Source organism: Pleurodeles waltl, chromosome 5, assembly GCF_031143425.1.
Source record: "Pleurodeles waltl isolate 20211129_DDA chromosome 5, aPleWal1.hap1.20221129, whole genome shotgun sequence".
NCBI classification, from domain to species: domain Eukaryota; kingdom Metazoa; phylum Chordata; class Amphibia; order Caudata; family Salamandridae; genus Pleurodeles; species Pleurodeles waltl.
The window spans coordinates 466,918,700-466,939,088 of record NC_090444.1 but is presented as its reverse complement, the minus strand read 5'-3'; the positions used below and the strand labels follow the sequence as shown (position 1 = coordinate 466,939,088).

Sequence of the window (20,389 nt, the reverse complement as noted above, 5' to 3'; positions counted from 1 at the left end):
AGCCCTTGTCGTTCCTGCAGTATTCACAGTTCTTCAGCCTAGTAAGAGCTTCTTTGCACCAACCGCTGGCATTTCTTGGGCATCTGCCCATCTCCGAGCTGCTTGTGACTTTTGGACTTGGTCCCCTTGTTCCACAGGTACCCTCAGTCAGGAATCCATCGTTGTTGCATTGCTGATTTGTGTTTTCCTTGCATTTTCCCTCTAACACGACTATTTTGTCCTTAGGGGAACTGTAGTGCACTTTGCACTCACTTTTCAGGGTCTTGGGGAGGGTTATTTTGCTAACTCTCACTATTTTCTAATAGTCCCAGCGACCCTCTACAAGGTCACATAGGTTTGGGGTCCATTCGTGGTTCGCATTCCACTTCTGGAGTATATGGTTTGTGTTGCCCCTATCCCTATGTTTCCCCATTGCATCCTATTGTAACTATACATTGTTTGCACTGTTTTCTAAGACTATACTGCATATTTTTGCTATTGTGTATATATATCTTGTGTATATTTCCTATCCTCTCACTGAGGGTACACTCTAAGATACTTTGGCATATTGTCATAAAAATAAAGTACCTTTATTTTTAGTATAACTGTGTATTGTGTTTTCTTATGATATTGTGCATATGACACTAAGTGGTACTGTAGTAGCTTCACACGTCTCCTAGTTCAGCCTAAGCTGCTCTGCTAAGCTACCATTATCTATCAGCCTAAGCTGCTAGACACCCTATACACTAATAAGGGATAACTGGGCCTGGTGCAAGGTGCAAGTACCCCTTGGTACTCACTACAAGCCAGTCCAGCCTCCTACAATCATACATTTGGACAGGAAGTGAAATTGCTGGTTTTCCTGCCAAAGCCATCTTTAAAAGAAAAAGCCAAGCAAAAGGGCTTCATTTACCGCCACCCATCAGCCCAGTAAATGACCTCATGGCACCCTGCACTCCTCCCCTCTAGCAGTACCTACTTAATTGCAGCTGCAACATGGACACGCTCAGCGGGGGGTGGGGTGGCTTGCGCTAGTGCACTTGCCTTGACAGCAGCCAGTGCCAGGAACCCTTCTCTGATCAATGCCCAGTGATACTTACCAGCACTCCTTAGGACGCTAGACCCCAGACGCTGTTCTCAAAACTGCTGCTGTGTCACACCTCACACCACGTTAGGAGCTTTCACCTGCACCCACTGACAGTTCTCCAGCAAATACTAAAACCCTCTACACCCCCTCCCAACACACGTCACACAAGCATCAACAGTGCCTTCCCCCGACCTTACACCATACACTTCAGCAAACCCACACATCACGCATTTGCATGGAGGCTTCTCAACACACAATCACTCAGCAAGAACACAACCAAAATATAGGTCTTGGTGATTATTGACACTCCTGACATCCTCTTTATCACTGAGACTTGGGTGAACTTTCATCGGCTCCTGATAATGGCCATGGCGATCCCAGCAGGCTACAGGATAGCTCGACTGGACTCCCTTCACAAGTCAGGAGGAGAACTTCATTGACCTACAAGGAATCCATCAACTGTACAGCATCAACATAGAACACCACCCCATTCATGGAACACCTGCACTTCAGCCTGCAGATCTCAGAAGACTTCATCCTGAATGGAACCCTTACCTACCGACAACATGGACCACAAGTCACCTTTAGCAACTTCATCACTGTTAGACCTGACAGCCTTAGTGTGGCCACCCCTAACTTTTTGGCTGCCTCCCTCCAGTTTTTGGACACTGTTTTTGCTGGTTTTAGGACTCTGCGCCCTTTACCAATGCTAACCAGTGCTAAAGTGCTCATGCTCTCGCCCTGAAAACATGGTGACATTGGTTACTACCCAATTGGCTTATTTAATCTATTTGTAAGTCCCCAGTAAAGTGCACTACATGTGCCCAGGGCCTGTAGATTAAACGCTACTAGTGGGCCTGCAGCACTGATTGTGCCACCCACATGAGTAGCCCCTTAACCATGCCTCAGGCCTGCCATGGCAAGGCCTGTGTGTGCACTTTCACTGCCAATTCGACTTGGCATTTAAAAGTACTTGCCAAGCCTTAAACTCCCCTTTTTCTACATTTAAGTCACCCCTAAGGTAGGCCCTAGGTAACCCATAGGGCAGAGTGCTACGTAGATAAAAGCCAGGATACATACCTGTGTAGTTTATATGTCCTGGTAGTGTAGAACTCCTGAATTCGTTTTACACTGCAGTGAGGCCTGCTCCTTTCATAGGCTAACATTAGGGCTTCCCTCATATATACTGTTTGAGTGGTAGATTCTGATCTGAAAGGAGTAACAAGGTCATATTTAGTATGGCCAGAATGGTAATACAAAATCCTTCTGACTGGTGAAGTTGGATTTAATATTACTATTTTAGAAATGTCACTTTTAGGAAGTGAGCATTTCTCTGCACTTAAATCTTTCTGTGCCTTACAATCCACATCTGGCTAGGTTAGTTGACAGCTCCCTTGTGCATTTCACTCAGACTACCCCAAACACTGGATGCTCGGTCACACCTGCATACTGAATGGGTCTTCCTGGGCTGGGAGGGTGGAGGGCCTGACACATTTGAAAGGACAGTGACCTGCCCTCACACAATATACTGCCAAACCACCTACTGGGACCCTGGATGGAACTGAAAGGGGACCTGGCGCACTTCTAAGCCACTCTTTGAAGTCCCCCTCCCCCCCCCCTCACTTCAAAGGCACATTTGGGTATTTAAACATGGCCTCTGACCCTACCAACTCAGACACTTCTGGACAAGATACCACTGGTGAAGAAACCCTGAACCAGACCCTGCTACCTGCCAAGTGGAACTGCCTGGCTGCTCAAAGGACTCACGTGGCTGCCTTTCTGCAAAGAACTGCTGCCTTGCTGCCCTCTGGCTCTGCTGAGAAGTGCTTTCCAAGGGCTTGGGTAGACCTTGCCTCCTGTTCCTTGACGTCTCAGGGCCAAAAAGACTTCCTCTTGCAAAGAACTCCTTGTGCAGTGAAAATTCAACACACAGCCTGCATCGCAGTGAGAAAATCACCACACACCAAACCGGAACAACGCAGCTCCTGTGACTTCGTCCTGCACGCCCAAGATTTCTCTACATGACCCCGGGGCATCCAAATACCCTGCAAACGAAGGAGAATCCAAGTCTTCACGCCGGAAATCGACGCAAGGCCCTGATTGCGTGGAAAAATATAGACAAATCGTCTGTGTGCGCCTGGAGAAACCGACGCACACCACCCCATTTTCCATGCAGCTCCTCCTCTGCGGCCCCTTGCGGATAATTTCGCCGCAAACCAGGTACTTTGTGTTTGCAAGAGACACTGGTTGCTTTTTAAAGACTAAAGACTTTTTTTAATCATTCTCTGAAGTGATATCTCAACGTTTACTTATCAAATTTTGATTATTTTGACCTGCATTTAACCAGATAAATATTCTATATTTTTACAAACACTGTGTGATGTATTTTTGTAGTGCTATATTGTTGTTGTATGATTTATTGCACAAATACTTCACACATTGCCTTTTATGTTGAGCCTGACTGCTCAGTGCCAAGCTACCAGAGGGTGGGCACAGGATAATTTGTATTGTGTGTGACGTACCCTGACTAGAGTGAGGGTCCTTGCTTGGACAGGGGGTAACCTGACTGCCAACCAAAGACCCCATTTCTAACAATCACCAACTACATCGCTCCTCTCACCATTGACTCCAAAGCCTGCATTCTCCTTGGTGACCTCTGCTTTCACATGGAAGACCGAAACAACCCCTGCTCCACAGCACTCCTCGAAAGCTTGAGCAATATCGGACTCATCCAGATTGTCCCAGAACCAACACGTACTGCAGGACACACATTGGACCGCATCTTCACCACAAGCGACAGCATCAATTACAATTCCACCATACCACACCACTTATATGGACCTACCACTCCATCATCCACTTCCAATCAACACATCTTAAGTCAGCACCCCTGCCAGGTTCAGCATTCCAAGCTGCATCTGGGGCAATCCACTCAGGGGCCCCAGGGAGCCCATGCCCCCACCACATCTACAACCTGTGAGCAAAACCAATAAGCACCACTCTGACACACATTATCAACACATCCATCACATCTGACACTTTCCTGGATGAACGGAAACTTGCAAAAGTCAGCACCCTCCTCACGAAGACCACAGCCAACCTGAACCAACTGAGCAACTTCCGACCCATGTCCCTGCTTCCCTATCCAGCCAAAGTGATTGAGGCCATCAACAACCAACTCACAACCCACCTCAAACTACACCATCTTCTAGACAACACTAAATCAAGATTCAGAAAGAGCTAGAGCATCGAAACAGCACTGATTGTGGGCATTGATGGCATTCAAATCATCCTGGACTGAGCAGAAATATCGGCCCTCATCCTGCTCAAACTATTTGCAGCCTTCAACACTGTCTCCCATAAACCCAAGATTGGCATAGAAGGATCCGCTCTAAAATGGATCTGTTCCTTCGTGTAGGAAGTCGGCCTCGTGTGTGGTGGGTACCTAAGGTACTTACACCAGGTCCAGGTATCCCCTATTAGTGTAGTGTAGGCAGTGTCTAGAAGCCGGGCTCTCAAGAGGTAGATGTGGATGAGCAGCCAAGGAATATATAGGAGACATGCAAAGCTCATGCAATACCACTATAAATTATAGAAGGAGGGGCACCAACGGAATGCATGGAAACGTAGACTCATCCAGGCATGATACTCCCATGTAGTCTTATTTAGTTCAATACACCAAAGAAAACAACCAACACGTTTCGTTCACCACATGTGAACTTCCACAGGGGATTAATGGTTTCTATTCATACGGAAAGTTACCAAGTCCAAATATATGTATTCCATTGTAATGTCTCTGAGTAACATGTGGTAACTCCAATGCAGTACAATTCGAATTCCATTGACCATGATAATACACTCCCCCGATCCTTGAAATCACTCAGTAGGACGCCATGAATAGATACATTAATGCGCTGAGGAAGATCACGTGGTGAAGGAAACGTGTTGGCTGTTTTCTTTGGTGTATTGATGTAAATAAAGACTACGTTGGAGTATCATGCCTGGATGATTCTTCGTTTCTTTGAATTCCATTGGTGCCCCTCCATCTATAATTTATAGACTTTGGAACTTTTTTTTTCTGGTCGCACCTTTAGGAGCTGCTGGTGCTTTGGTTAGGTGCACGACATAATCAAAATATTTGGGACAAGGGGGGAGGTGCGGTTACTACTAGCTCGCTGCTCCAGTTGGCTGGCATGCTCCTGCAATACCAGTATAGTCACACAGCACTTACACACATAAAAGAAAACACTCAGTGTTACAAAAATAAAGGTACTTTATTTTAGTGACACAATTACCAAAAAGTACTAGAGCAGCAATCCTCCAATAGGAGCTAAATAAAACACTAGATATCAGAAATAGGCATAAAAAGCTACCATTTATTTTTAATTTTCGCAGTGGAAAAAAAAACCTTAATTGATCTAGAACTGAGTTATTGAATGGAAGCTGTTACTTACTGAACTGTTTTTACTCTGCTAATTTGATATTCTTGGAGGTGCCTTAATGCAGGGAACAAATTGCCTCAAGAAATTGAGATTTAACCCGGTTTTGGAGTGTCCATATTTGATGGTAAGCTTCTGATCCCACATTGCCTTCTTCTATAAAATTATTAATGTACTTCCTACCACTAAAAAAATGTTGGAGATGTACTCTGAGAGGCTGGGTGAATATGAAACCACCCCGCAATCTTGATTTGTCTCCAACAATTTCCATTGTATTTGAACTGCCTTTCTTTTCAGCATCACAAAAAATCTTACTCGTACTCTTCTATCATTAGTGTCATGCTTCGAGAAATAGTTCTGCATTGCATCTTTAATTTAGATCACCACCTTCAGCATCGTGAGAGTGGAGTGACTTCTGCAGGGCTTTTCCGTTCACTAAGAACCCCTTAGTAGACTGGTACAATCAAAATGCTAGTAAGGTTGGGTGATAATTGAAATGTATTGAATAAACAGGAAATCTTTAAACATATCCAGGGCAGTATTTGAATAAAATCTGAATTATCTATCTCGAGGGAATATGCTCAAATGCTTGATGACAAAGTTAGTGGCTTAAAGAGCAGCAATATCGTTTAACAGCACTTTTAGGCTGTCCATTTTAGTTCGTTTTATTCAGTATTTCATCTCTCCAGATCCACCAAATAAAAGGGTTTGTGAATATTTTGCTGCTCTAAGAATCCGAAAATGTCATTTACCATAGTCTTAAGATAATATTCCTTACTAAGGCATAGTGATCAACCATGAAGGTTTCCCTCTAAGTGCCCATCTAGCAGCTGTACCAATGAAGCTGTCGGAATCTGGAAAAAGAATTACCTTTTGCTGCAGCTTTTGCAATACACCTCACCATATGTTTTTAAGTCTAGTTCCTTCCTGGTTAGTGATGATTCTGAGGCTGCCACTGACCTTTTATTTTTTTATAAGCTGTTGCTTTTACGTAGACCGCACAGCTGATGCCCGGTGTAACCAAGCATTGTCAAAGCGAATACTTCTGCCCTTAGGATGCTAATACGTGCAGACACGGGGATACGCATGTACTGTTTGCCTGTGTTAGCACTTTAAAGTCAGACCTATTGAGTTTGCCAGATGCCAGAGGGGTGAGCAGCACAGGACCACAGTACCCCAGCGGGTACTGGGTTGGAGAGTGAGCAGCACAAGACCACGGTACCCGGGTTGGCGAGTGAGCGGCACAAGACCACGGTACCCCCAGCGGGTACCGGGTTGGAGAGTGAGCGGCACAAGACCCGGGTACCCCCAGCGGGTACCGGGTTGGAGGGTGAGCGGCACAAGACCCGGGTACCCCCAGCGGGTACCGGGTTGGAGGGTGAGCGGCACAAGACCCGGGTACCCCCAGCGGGTACCGGGTTGGAGGGTGAGCGGCACAAGACCCGGGTACCCCCAGCTGGTACCGGGTTGGAGGGTGAGCGGCACAAGACCCGGGTACCCCCAGCGGGTACCGGGTTGGAGAGTGAGCGGCACAAGACCACGGTACCCCCAGCTGGTACCAAGGTACCGGGTTGGAGGGTGAGCGGCACAAGACCCGGGTACCCCCAGTTGGCGAGTGAGCCGCAGTGCCTGAAGTCTTGGGTATCCAGAGTGTGAGCAGCACAAACGTGCAGCCAGTACTGCAGCCTGTTTCCGAGTGTTCCGTGGAGAAAAAAGGGCAATTTGTTTTCACATCGCAACTTCAATATCATTTCTTAAATGTTTAATAAACGAGTCGTGACGGGGTTTTCTTTAGAATTAGCACGTCACAACTTAGAGCATTTCAATTTTTTTTGTTGATACTTCAAATAAACATGTCTGTGAGCGAGGGCGGGGGGCAGGTGCCTTCTGCAAGCCCCAGCGCTGGAGGCAATGCAGCTCATGATACGCCCCAGCCAGTGGCACGAGGTCGGAGGTGTTTACTCTGATGTGTTTTGGAACAGTGGAAACATCCTAGCAGACACCTGCGCTGTCACTGCTGGATCTCATCTAACGATGCAGCTGAAGGCTTTGTAAGCTGCCTCTTATTGGAAGGCACGAGAGTAGGCAAGTTAAGGTAGACTGGGCCTATTATTCTGCCGTCTTTTTCTGTGGTAAGCACATGTGCAAAGCATTATTTTAGTGGTTTCAGTATTCTTGCCCCTTGTATTGAGATTCTGCTTGTGTTGTCCTGACATATGTCCTGTTAGATGAAGTTATGCAGTAGATAGCGGAGCCTCTACATTTAGCGTTCGTTCTCCGAACAGCCGGGATTGTTAAGAACAGCTATATTTGCTATCTTCCAAGATGTCTCTTGCCCTCGAGTGCAAGTAAAACAGTCTTTTCCTTCTTGGGGAGGAGCATGTGAACTACAGTTTACACTTTGGTGAAGTATAATGCAAGTTTGGTGTTAAAACAGACAAGACGGAAATATTAATTTATTTTTGTTGCATTCATTCCAGTTGCATTTTTCATTATGTGAAGGCGAAATACAGATTGGGCTGAAACAGGAACGAAGGAAGGAGCATATTATTGTTTGGCTGTTGCATTCGAGCAGCCACCTGCAAGAGTTACCAAGTGATGTAACCTTACTGTGAAAAATCTGTATAGTGTTTGGCAAGCTCTTGGTGGTTTGTAACTTAAGTAGGTTCAATGACTTGCCCTCGGAACAAAAGTAGTAGACGGGTTCATTTTTTGTTTACTCCTGCTTTTCTAGAAGGCTGTCTAGATTGGGCGGGAGTGGTAGCCATGTGAATTCTTGCCTGGTAGTGAGACATAAATCCTCTGTCTCTATTTAATCCAGTCTGCAAACCCACACATGTTATGTTTTCGTATCCTATTATAGAAAATGCCACTTTCTTCAATAATGTAGGTAAACATTAAATGTGTCTTTTATTTTATTTATTTTCCAGGGAAAATAGGACCACCAACGCTTTATCTTTCTATGCACCTTCAAAAAGTTTTAATCGATGTGTACCATCCTTCGACTCCGTTTAAAAATCTGACTTTACTGGATATTTATGAAGACTTTACCTACATTTTGTATTTTGGGAGTAAAGAAATCAAGGTATTGTACAAGCACAAGATATGGACTTGTTACCGTATTGCTTAAGAACTTTTTTTTTTTTTTTTTTTTTTTTTTTAGCGCAAACGAGATTGATTGATTAAAAAAGATGTACATACATAACCTACAGTTCATCATAAACTAGATTTACTAATCCAAAATGCCGATTGTACGGACGCCTATAAATCCGACCCTGCCTTTTTAAAATGTGCAAGTATAAAAAAAAGTGCATTTCATCAATTCAAAACAAGGAAGGTCATGTGACGAAATGTCCTTTGCGACCTATGCCTGCCATGCGTTTGAGTATTTAATTCCACATCCTGCACTTTGATGCTGCCATACTGATTTCAGCTAATCATGTGTACCACGTTTAAAGATGCATCACCAATGCAAATAGGCCCGCCTCCATCATACATGAAAAATATCACCAATGGCAAAAAATAATAAGAAAAAAAAAACATGAAATTAAAGCATATTGTCTCACCAGACTTGGCAATGAAGTGGACTACTTTGTAGGTGGATGCGGACAAGCAAAATGACATCACCCACAGGGAAGAGAGGCATTGTTTGAAGTGAGCTGACGCATTGACCCATGCTTCATGCTATGGTGGGCGGAAACAACAAGTCAATGACACCTCAACAGACAAAATGGAGGGAGAGTGGTGACTAACAGGCCGTGAATGTATATTTGGTATTTCTAAAGATTGAATTTAACTGTAGATTGGCTAGCTACAGAGCCTCTGGACAAGGGGACGTGCCGGTAGGGAGGAGACAGAGGAAATAGGGAGAGCAGGTGGAGCTAGTGAGATGTCTGCCTGCTGAGGTAGTTTTCCTTGAAGAGATACGTTTTCAGTTTCTTCATTATGATGGACGCTAGGAGAAGTTTGTGGCTTAATGCACCTATCGATAAATACAGGCACTGCAAGCGAAAACGTCAGATGTGTTGCTCTTTGTGCTATCTTTAGCCCAGCAAGGACTTGGTGTGGCCGTTGTTAAAGGGTATCTGTTGGTCTTGTCAGCCTTTCTGTATATAACAGATCATCTATCATTGTTTAAATCACCTTTTGTGATGCTTTCTTTTAAAGGGTGAAATCCTATATTTTTAACCCAAACATTGGTGATTCCACATTGTGACCTTAACCTGGTTCTCACATGCTTAATGCTTAATGTATAACGTATTTGAACCAATGCATAGCTGAGTTTTGTGACCTAAAATGTTTTTCTTCATTTCATAGCGATAACATCAGTCTGTCATGCATGAGATGTAGGCAGCAACTGTATACCACCTTTTATCCAGACAATCTGGTGCTTCAGGCTAGGGTGGCATTTCAGCCAAGGTTGACACACCTTTTTACATCTGATGATCCATCACCCTTCTGGGGTTATTTTCTCTGCCTCATCCCTCAGAAGAGGAAGAAAGACCTCATTGTTTGGATCCAGAAAGAGCATTAAGCTTTTACATTGATCGCACCAAGGCTTATTGGGTGGATCAGTTCTTTGTGGGGTTTGCAGAGCAAAGAGAGGTAAGGCAGTGCAGAAAAGTACAATTTCAAGGTAAGTAACCCTCTACATAAAAATGTGCTACTCAGTGGCCAATAACCAGCCTCAAGATGACTCATTCTGCCAGGGCAAAGGCTGCTACCACTGGTCTGGCATGCAAAGTGCCTGTCTTTAGACATGTCAGGTTGCAAGTTGGGTGTAAATTCACACACATGCTGGGGAATAGCAACTCTTAAATTACTTTACCTGGCTTACAGCGCAAGTCTTACCATCCTGTTTGGAAACATGAATTCCCCATGCCCCTCTTGAGGGGCCCGTTGGACATTGCAGCGCTGGCCCAACGAGGAGCAGCCCAATGATGAAGCATGACACCCATTTGGGTGTGTGAGGGCGATCCCTTCTGATCCCTCAGATCCCTGGATCCAGTCAATCAGCTTCCTTCCTGGCCCTGACTGACAGCTTCTCATTTCTTCTTTTTCTTTCCTTTTCTGTAGGAACAGCATCCTTCTGCTGAATAACTACGATATTTATGGAGCATGGGTGCTGGACCTTATAATCAGCTCCTAGTCCCTCTCTTTATTTATTGCTTCCAACTCATCCACATCAGGAACAAATATTGTGTTAGTGAATGAAAATACAGATTTTTTTGTCTCTGGTGTAAAGTGTATCAATAATAATATTGCTATAACTTATAAGACTACTGAGAAAATGTAATACCTATAAAATCTTGCATCTTGCTCTGGTTAGAATACACGTTTATCTAAACTCAAATCTCCTAAAACAATGAGTGTAACAGCAAAGTTAGTGTCTTTGTTCTATTGCAAAGTCAGACTTTGGGTCTGATTTACACATTGGCGGACGAGTTTCTCTGTCGAAATCTAAATTCCATTATATCCCATTCTCATTATCTTATGGGAGTTAGATTTTGGTGGATGGGATATCCTTCCCCGTTGTGATGGAGTAACTTGTCCGCTAATATCCAAAATCAGGCCCTTTATGTTTCTTCTTTTCTTCTTGCAAGTTTCTTGCAGCTTTATTTACAGCAGTCTTCGTATAGTATTCCCTAACCCTACTCTGTGTTCTTCTAAAATGTTATCCCTACTCTTCTACTACTGCCTTGGACCAAGGTAAATCTTTTTAATTCTTTTGACAACTTATCAGTTTTTAATTTCAGTCTATTAGCACAGTTCATTCAATAAGATTCTCAAAATTAAGTCTTGCTTTAACAGTTTCAGTGAGGTTCGGGCAGTTCTTTATTCCAATGAAGCAAATCTGATGTTGGAATGTTTAGCACTTGACTCGCATAGAAAGTCCATTCAGGTGCTGAATGCCTTCGACAAGGTACTCTCGCTCTTTTGGATCTTCTGAGTGTTTGTTAATCTCCTTTTGTGTAACTTAACCGCTTGACTGTCTCTTGACTGTTGATTCAATGCCACCTGTCAGCGGCATTGAAACAACTGACACAGGTTATTTCAGCTTCTTTCGACTGTAAGCCTTTTACCATCTAGCATTGTGGGTGCCTCTTTTTGTTCTTGATTCAGTACTTGTTTCTTGTCATGGATCTTCTTGTTGCTTTGAAGGTGTCTCCATTGTCATTTCAGTCTTTATTGCTTCTCCACCTTCTGTACCAAGAGCTCCAATGCACTCTGTGAGATATTTGAGAATTGGAGTTCTTCAAACCTTACTTCTTGCGGTCTGTTTCTTTTACTTGTGCGATTTGTACAGTTTGCTGTGGCACAGTCGTCACCAGTGTTCTCCATTCTGGCTTTTGGAACACTATTTCTTCATACAGATCTCTCATTCTGGGTATGCGAAGCATGCACCAAGTTTGGCACTCCAGCACATTTGACAACAGCGTACGCAAACAAAATCACCTGGTAGGTGCCTTTCCACCTTTTCTTCAGACAGGACTTTCTCATATGCTTCTTGCTGAAAGCCCAATCTCCTTGGTTCAGGGCGTAGCACTGCTCTTTATGCAGGTTTGCAGTGACAGCTTCAACCTGTTGAGAGAAGAAACACACCACATCAGCCAGTCCTTTGCAGTAATCGAGTACCATGTCATCTGTTATGTTCACAAGTGCATTTGCAGGTACAGCAGGTAGTCTCATGGCTCTTCCTGTGAGTATCCATCTGCATCTGGTAAAGGGACCACCTGATCTTCCTACGCGACTTAATTTAGCTGGTGTTCACTTCCATACATACATCTGTTTACATGTTACATTGCGATGGTACAATTCTTCGGTATGAACCCTAAATCTGTGGTAGAGCCAATTTTGCCTAAATGACCTAACCATTGTATTCCTACCTAATTGTGTGGGGCCCATGGAAATATTGCGTCATGGGTGATAGTGAACTATCTGGTAAAACTGGTCTCCCATCTGCCGAAACCCAAATGTAATTTGCATCTTTTCTACATCCTGCTCTGATCTAATCCTGTTGTTCAGCTTCTGTAACGTTTTCCTGCAAAACTTTCAGTTCTTCCCAGGTGTCAGCTATAGACATCAACAATGAAAAGACAGTGTCCTCTGGAAATTCATCTGTGAATGTTCCATTAAATGTACAGGCCACAATTGTACAATAGCATTTCACTTTATTTGAATATCTGTTGCCAATCATGGTCACTCCGGCGTGCTGCATGTTTTACAACACCAGTTTCATTCGGAAGCTGCATAGCTTCTAGAAGTTTTCTCACATGCTCACCGTTTCTGATAGGAGAGACAGAAGATGTCATGAAACCTCTTTGTGACCATACCTTTCTAAAATCATGGACCACACCAAAGCCATACTTACTATCTGTAAAAAAAATAAAAAAGTCACTCTTTTGAGCAGTTAAGCTGCAGGCTATGGTGAGAGCAAATAATTCTGCAACTTGTGTAGACATCATAAGCTACTCTCAGGGAATCCTCATTCATTCTTAAGCATAAGCCATCAACAAATACGACATAATCAGGTCCAATTAAAGGCTTATCTTTCATGTTGCGTCTTGGCTTGGTGTATAATTCTGTGACATCAATACAGTCATGCCCAAGTTTATCAGACACATCACTCTCAGGCAAGGGTAGTAAAGTACTGGGATTTAAACCCTTGCAGCACATAAACTGGATATTGTAGGAGGCAAAGATATGTTGCTCATATTTATATAATCTTGAGTTAGTCATGTATTGGGTTTTGGTTCTAATAAGCAAAACATCAACCCAGTGGGGGACCATAACAGTCAATGGATGTGATTTTATATGTTTCAAGGCTTCCTCTTTCAGCAGCCACTGATTTTTAGACATTTAGGCAGCCTTGTGGCAGCGGGTTGCACAGTAATTGAAAAATAGGCCACAGGCCTTTTTAGCATCTCCATGCATCTGGGTAAGCACTAAGAGAGCGCAGCCCTCTCTCTCACTACATAACAAGATAAACATCTTGGTTTAATCAAGCATCCCAGTGCCAGGGCATGACAGAGACATTCTCTCAGCTCTAGAAAAGCTTTCATGTATTTGTTGTCCCATGGAATTGGATTAGGCACATCTGTGTGTGTCAGCCTCAGTAAAGGCTTAGCCACCATGGAAACGTCTAGAGTACTCAACCATTCCCAAAAACATTCTGACTTCTCTTTGCATTTTCAGAGGACCCATCTGTAGAATGGCCTCGACCCTTTCACTCGACACTTTCAATGTTCCTTTTTAAATGATGTGTCCTAAATATTGGACTTTTTTTTTTTTTTACAGTACTGCAATTTGCTTGGAGACATCTTATGTCCATTTTCAGCCAGACGATTCAGTAGAGCGATGGTGTCTTGTTTGCAAGCTTCTCTTGTGCTGGATGCCACAAGTAGGCCATCAGTGTATTGTACAACAACTGATTTGCATGGAATATTCAGTGTCTCCAGATTTTTCTTTAGGGGCTGGTTAATGATTGAAGCACTCTCAGTATACCCTTGTGGGGCTTAACACCATGCTAAGACTCACTCTTGAAACGCAAATTAGAATAGGAATTGGCTATCTTCATGCAATGGAACCACGAAGAAAGTTTGACAAAGATCCACAATAGTGAACCAGTTTGCTGTGCATGGAATTTGATATAGAATGGTGGCTGGATTCGGTATCATGGGACAACATTGGATTACAATGTCATTAACCTTTCGCAAATCTTGTACGATCTTAAACTTACCATTGGACTTTTGCAGTTCCATAACCACTTCTGTGCCGCAGACGTAATTAGTTTTTCTAATTACTCTTTTTTCTTGTTTGTAATTGCAGGATATAATCCAACTCCCTCCACTACATTCTTTCCCCATCTCTGTTGTTGATCATCCCAAATTGCATCTGTATAATTTCTCAATGCCCTTTTTGTTTGTCTTTCATATCTCTCTCTATCCCTGTTACGAATTATCTTCTCCCATGCGGTTAAGGCTTCATATTGTGTTGGTCTAGGAGAAGGCTTCATTTCCCAAAGTGTTTCTCTTTGCAGGCATACCCTCAGGAGGTGCCTCTTCACCCTCCTGTGCAGCAAAAGTCACATCACCTCTCATTAAACTTCAAATAGTTTTGAAAAATTTCATGATTTCGAATTAAAATCAACAAAAGGCAAAAAATTAAATGTAAAGCTATAGTGTATTGCTTCTGCTCCTTATACGTACATTTTCAATAAGCCCTTGTCCCAACCTCAGCGTGGCTCTGTTCAACGAACAACCTATCATTGCACAGTTCTTCTCACAGCTTACTCATTCTCAGTGAGCGTTTCACACTGATAGACCAATACGAGTGTGACACAATGTGACGTAGCAATCCACTCCTTGCAGCAGCTCACACTCCTTTATAATTTCTTTGTATCCACACAAAGCATCAATTCTACTAAACTATGCAACAAAAATAACAGTCTTTGTCTGCCTGTTCTAATGAAAACAAAAGAACAATTCAACAACCGGAATTTTCAGTTTTTACTACCTTCCAACTTTTCTCCCTCAAAAGAATTTTGATGCAAACCAATGAACTTTCGACCAGTGGAAAATCACTTAATCAGTGCTGTGAGAAACCAGGGCTGATTGCAGAGGCCCCCTAACGTTTTGCCCCCATTTTTCGCTTTTTGTTGGTGTTTTCCTCATCTGATGGTGCCCTGGGACTGTTAACTAGTCCCAGGACCTGTGCTCTGTGTAAAATTAGTATGCAAATTAGGCTAATTATAATTGGCTATGTCAACCTACCTATAAGTCCCTACTATATGGTAGGGCATGTAGGTTTAGGGACCTCAGCATAGGAAGTGCACCCATAGGTGCACTGCTGAGGTACCTAAGGTCATTTTAAAGGCAGGCCTGCCTTGCTGGCTGCTTTTAAATTAAAGTTAAATGCAAATTCGACTTAGGAATTAAAAGTACTTCCAAGGTCTTAAACTACCTTATTTTTATATGTCACCCCAAAGGTGTGCCCTATGTGCTTCTAGGGTTGGGTGCCAACCCTAGGGGAACATAGGGCACACCTTAGGGAGCACGATGTGCCTATAAGCAGGGACCTTATACAAATAGTTTTATAAGCCCTGGTGAGGTAAAACAGGCACATTTGTTTTTCCCTCACTGTAGTGAATGGCCTCCATAGGCTAAAATGGCGAGACTTTATTTTAATTACAAAGTCCCCTTAAGTGTCAGATACCTCAAGTTTGGTATTACATTAATTGTTAAAATAACCCTCATAACCTACAAATATTGGATTTAATATACCTAGTTCAGGTAAGGAGTTTTAAACTCTCTGTGAAAGTTGCCAACTTCAGCTCTGTAGTGCCCTTCTCTGATTGGCCAGCCTCTGGCCTTGATTAGGTGTGCAGTGGCCTGGGCTGGACACAAAGGAATGGGCCTGGGGGAGGAGAACTACTGCAGCAGGGAAGCAGGAAGTCGGGGGCTGCCAAACTGGTCTTCAAAGGCAGGTAAGGAGATTTGGAGTAGCCCAGCACCTTGTCACATCATGCAACTCTAGACAGTTAGGTGCCCTCTTGATTAGAGTAGGAGAGGCGTGTGTTTAAGATTTTTAGCCACACCAGTGGACGGGCTTAGCCAGATGTAACCCCCAAAAATCAGTTTCAGCCATGATGGATTTTTGAAGAGTGTTGCTCCCTGGGATTGAGTTTTGCCACACTTCCCAGGAAGTGGTCATCACCGGGGGAAGGACCCTGCATCCGATTGGAGAACCAGGACACCTTTGTTTTTCACCCAGGAGCAACGATAAATGTGGCAGAGCTACACCCACATGTCAGTTCCCTACTAGATCCCTGCAATGAAGGACATCAGAAGGAGGACTGCCGTGCTGGACCCCTGACCTGCACCTGGACACTGCACTCAGAAAGCCTGCACCAGACTCATACTTGTGCTTCACCACAAGAAGGACTTTGCCTGGCTTCTACGGATTCAAGAAGGGTGTCCCTATTTGCATCAGATGAAAAATTGCTAACCAGTCCCCTGCACCAACACCTGAAGAAACTGACCACTGTCCAGTGGCCAATTTGGAGTTTGCACCAGGTGCATTCTGGGAGTTGTAGTCTGCACCTCTCAAGGAGCAACTCGGAGCTTCTGGAACCTTGGGGTGAGCTGTGGACTCTAAAAGAACCTTAAAAGACCTTCTGGAAGAAGATCATGAAGTTTGGAGAACTTTCTGGAAAAAGATCTATAAAGAGACTGACCCGCCACGGCAACTCTAGCCGGCTTGCCTCAACCGCAACCTGGCCTGATTTGTAGGTTCGTCCCGCTGAAGAAAGTCACTTTTTCAGAGATTAAGTCAGAACGTAAAAAGTTGACCGGGATCTCCCCAACAGTGTATCCGAAGAGAGCGCCAGGGACGTCTGATCAAGATTCAGGCTCTACCCGATCGAAGGATCTTGATCTTGAAAAATCGTCCAAGTCTGAACGTAGAAATCTTCACCGAAGGCTCCCACAACGCGTATCCGAGGAAGGGCTCCAGGGAGGTTGGATCAGACTGGCGACTTCGTCCCACTGAAGAAAATCTTCAAGAAAACGACTAAGTCAGAAGGCAAGCTTTTGACGAGGCCTCCTGTTTGCGGCAGCCGAGCAGGGCTCCATCGCAGTCGGCCTTAAACTTTGACTTTGCCCCGGTCGAGGTGCGACCAAATGACCAGATTGGCGCTTTTCATTTCTATGCACTAGAAAACAGTAATTCTTTAAAAATTCATATCTCCGGTTCCTCTTATCTGATTTTATTCATTTGATGCCATTTTATAGATTAAAAAAATCTTATTTATAAATTGGTGTTGGATTTTTATTATGTTTTGTGTTTGACTTATTTACTGTTTTGTGATTTTTAAATGCTTTACACATTTGTCTCTTTAGTTAAGTCTTGTCGCTTATTGCCAAGCTACTAAGGGTTGAGCTGGGTTTAAATTGTTGAAACCTAACTGGACCTAGGTGGAGGTTAGTGGCTTATTGCTAAGTGTAGGTACCTACCTGCCCGTACCAATAATCTATTTTGCAACAAATGCAATGTCACCTTTGCACATCAGGTTCTACTGACACTGATCAAAATTAGTACAGTGACAACAAATTATGAATGTCCCTGACTCAAAGTGCAGTTGACGACATCACATGACCTGTACCACAAATCATTGGCAGACAAGAATACCATATATCAACTCTTAATTAACTACCCTGGGATCTTGTACTACTTCTTAGTCCGATAGCCTCTTTATCTTCTTCGACAAAAGTGCATAAGCATCAATAATACATTAAAAAAACAGTACTTGTGCAAATCACTAACGTGTGCGGATCACGAACCACAACAACCATCACAATTGTGATGCATAACCTTACTGATACTCACACCGAAGCTAGAGATTCAGTGACCTTCAACCACTGCAGAAAACCAATCCATCTGCCTTCAGGCTCAGACTTTAGGCATTGGAACACGGACATTTATCTATCTTGGGGCACTTTTTTATTTTTGCAGTTCCTCTTTCACATTGCATAAACCATAAATCTACAACCAACTGTGCTGTGGCATTAGGGACACCTAAATACTTTTCTTGGTTTGCAACGTAAGTCTTACCATCCTATTCGGAAACATAAAGTCCCCATACCTACTGGGCCCAAAGTCAATAGACATTTGCTGCAAGTAAGGAATTAATCAGGAACTTCAAATTGGAACAGTTTATGTATCATCACAAACATTTAAGTTTTCTTGGGAGGCAATGGTGAGAATTTGATGCAAGTTTCAACGCTCTTTGAATCTTTGGGTAACTATTTCTTTATTGAAAGTTATCAATATTAATCAATAAAACAGCAATACAATACAGAACAAAGCCTTACATTTTTTTCATACAAGTTAATCCTTAGCCTAAACCAAGGAGAGCATGAGTGAAGAATAAAATAGAACTCATGAAGAGCTTTATTTCAGATGTGAAAGCATTAATCTTTTTTAAAAATCATACTTACTTGCTGTTTTAATATCGAAGTTCTCTCCTCCAGCGGAGTAATTTTTAATTACTTCTGATTGATGTGGCTGATAATTACTTAATCTTTTTATTGTTGATTTGAACATCCCTTGAGGGTTTGTGCATTTATTTTATTTTTGTTTGGTGTACTTTTGCTATAATCTTTAGAAGTGTACGTATAATTCTTCATTTTCATTTATTTATTGAGGAGGGATGCTTTGAAAGGACGTTATGCATCTTGACTCTAGTTGACGCAGCCTTTTCTCTGTCTCCTCCTCTTTCTCAATTTTCAATCAAATCAATTGCAAAATATTGCATTTCCTTCAATTTGCTGTTGTGTTTTTCTTCTATGTGCTTTGCCACATGATAGTCTTCTCATCTCTTCATGGGTATTTCAAGACTACATCAATCTTCCTGTCCACTATATCGCAGTTAACGTCTAAAATTTCAAGGCAACCATTAGTCACAATGATACCGTTCGAGAAATCAGGAGCGTTCTGCCGAATCCCTTCTCACGCCGGAATCAAACCAAAGTTGAGACATTTTTACAAACGCCAATTGTGATATATTTGATTGGAAGATTGATGTAGTCTTGCAATTCCCATGTAGAGGTGGGAAAGCTATCACAATATCCTCTGGTGTCTCCTTCAAATCTGCTGTCCTGATGATGACCCTTTTGTTATTAACGTGGTGTTTGGGGTCGAAATAGCGACACATTTTCTAATGTGGACTATTTTTTATTTGATTGTTGATCGTGATACTTGAGAATCAATTATCTCTGAAAACATCATACTATCCCTTTCAGTTACAAATATATATTATTGTACGTAGCACCAGTGCACTTTTTATTCACCTTATCAATTTTTACTACTCCATCACCGAATAGGAGCACCTTTATGTGATTGTTAGTGACTTTTTGATTGTGTTGCTGCATTATGAATAAATTAAGTTCAGTGTATAAATAATCCACAATTATGAGAATGGTTCCCTAAGACACTATTGCCGTGGAAGTTAAGGGCTATACACTCCCCCCCCCCGTGGGGACCATTTGTTCCTTTTTATACCCGGGTCGCTGGGTTATGGGTTTTCACCCTTTTTTCTAAAAACATTCTCAAAACTCCAGGCCACTGATCCGCCTTTATTGGTGATTCCTAGGTTCAAGCATGGATACATGAAACACAGACATGCTTCTTTTACAACTGCACTTCGAGTCTTCCTGCGCAAGAGTCATGATCTTTAGCTTTTTCAGAAAGCATTAAAAACTTGGTTGTATCTTGAACAGGTGCTTTTTCTGCACCTTTTTTTCTAACTCTTTATTATTCATTTCTTTAAAATCGAGTACTAGTTATTCAAGTTCACCTAAGTTATAGTGTTGTATTGATTAAATAACAGCTCAGTACAAAAGGTTTTCGTAGCTGTCATTCTAGTTACTTCATACATAATTGTGCCGTTGTAATGTACATAGACAGGTTTGTTACATTCACATATTTTCAAGTTCCCTTAGTGTGTCTCTTAGCCTTGCTGCAAATAGTTACTCAAAATACGGCAAAATAAGGGAACACTATCCTTTTCCCCTCAACTTGGTTCTGCTGCTTAATCAATTTATTTGGGGATTGCCGTGAACTTTTCCATCAATTATAATGGTTAAAGCATAGAGTTTGCAACCAACTACTTCACAGAATCTACAAGACTAAGGCCCTCATTACAACCCTGGCGGCCAACAGGCTGGCGGTGCTTTCCTTGGAATTACGACCGTGGCGGAAGTGCCGCGGTTGCACCGCCGGGACCGGCGGTTTCCCGCCACTTTGGTCCCGGCGGTTGTAATCCCCCCGGGCAGCGCTGCCCAGGGGATTACGAGTCCCCCTCCCGCCAGCCTTTTCATGGCGG

The 20,389-nt window shown here is 43.0% G+C and overlaps 1 protein-coding gene across 1 annotated transcript in view; it reads left to right on the top strand.

The window, feature by feature from the left end:
* Positions 1-20,389, top strand: part of IFNGR1 (interferon gamma receptor 1) — a 257,484-nt gene that overhangs the window by 153,657 nt on the left and 83,438 nt on the right. Inside the window, exon 4 of the mRNA XM_069234280.1 lies at positions 8,436-8,590. Within this exon, the coding sequence (XP_069090381.1) occupies positions 8,436-8,590 (155 nt within the window). The remainder of the gene's footprint in view (positions 1-8,435; positions 8,591-20,389) is intronic.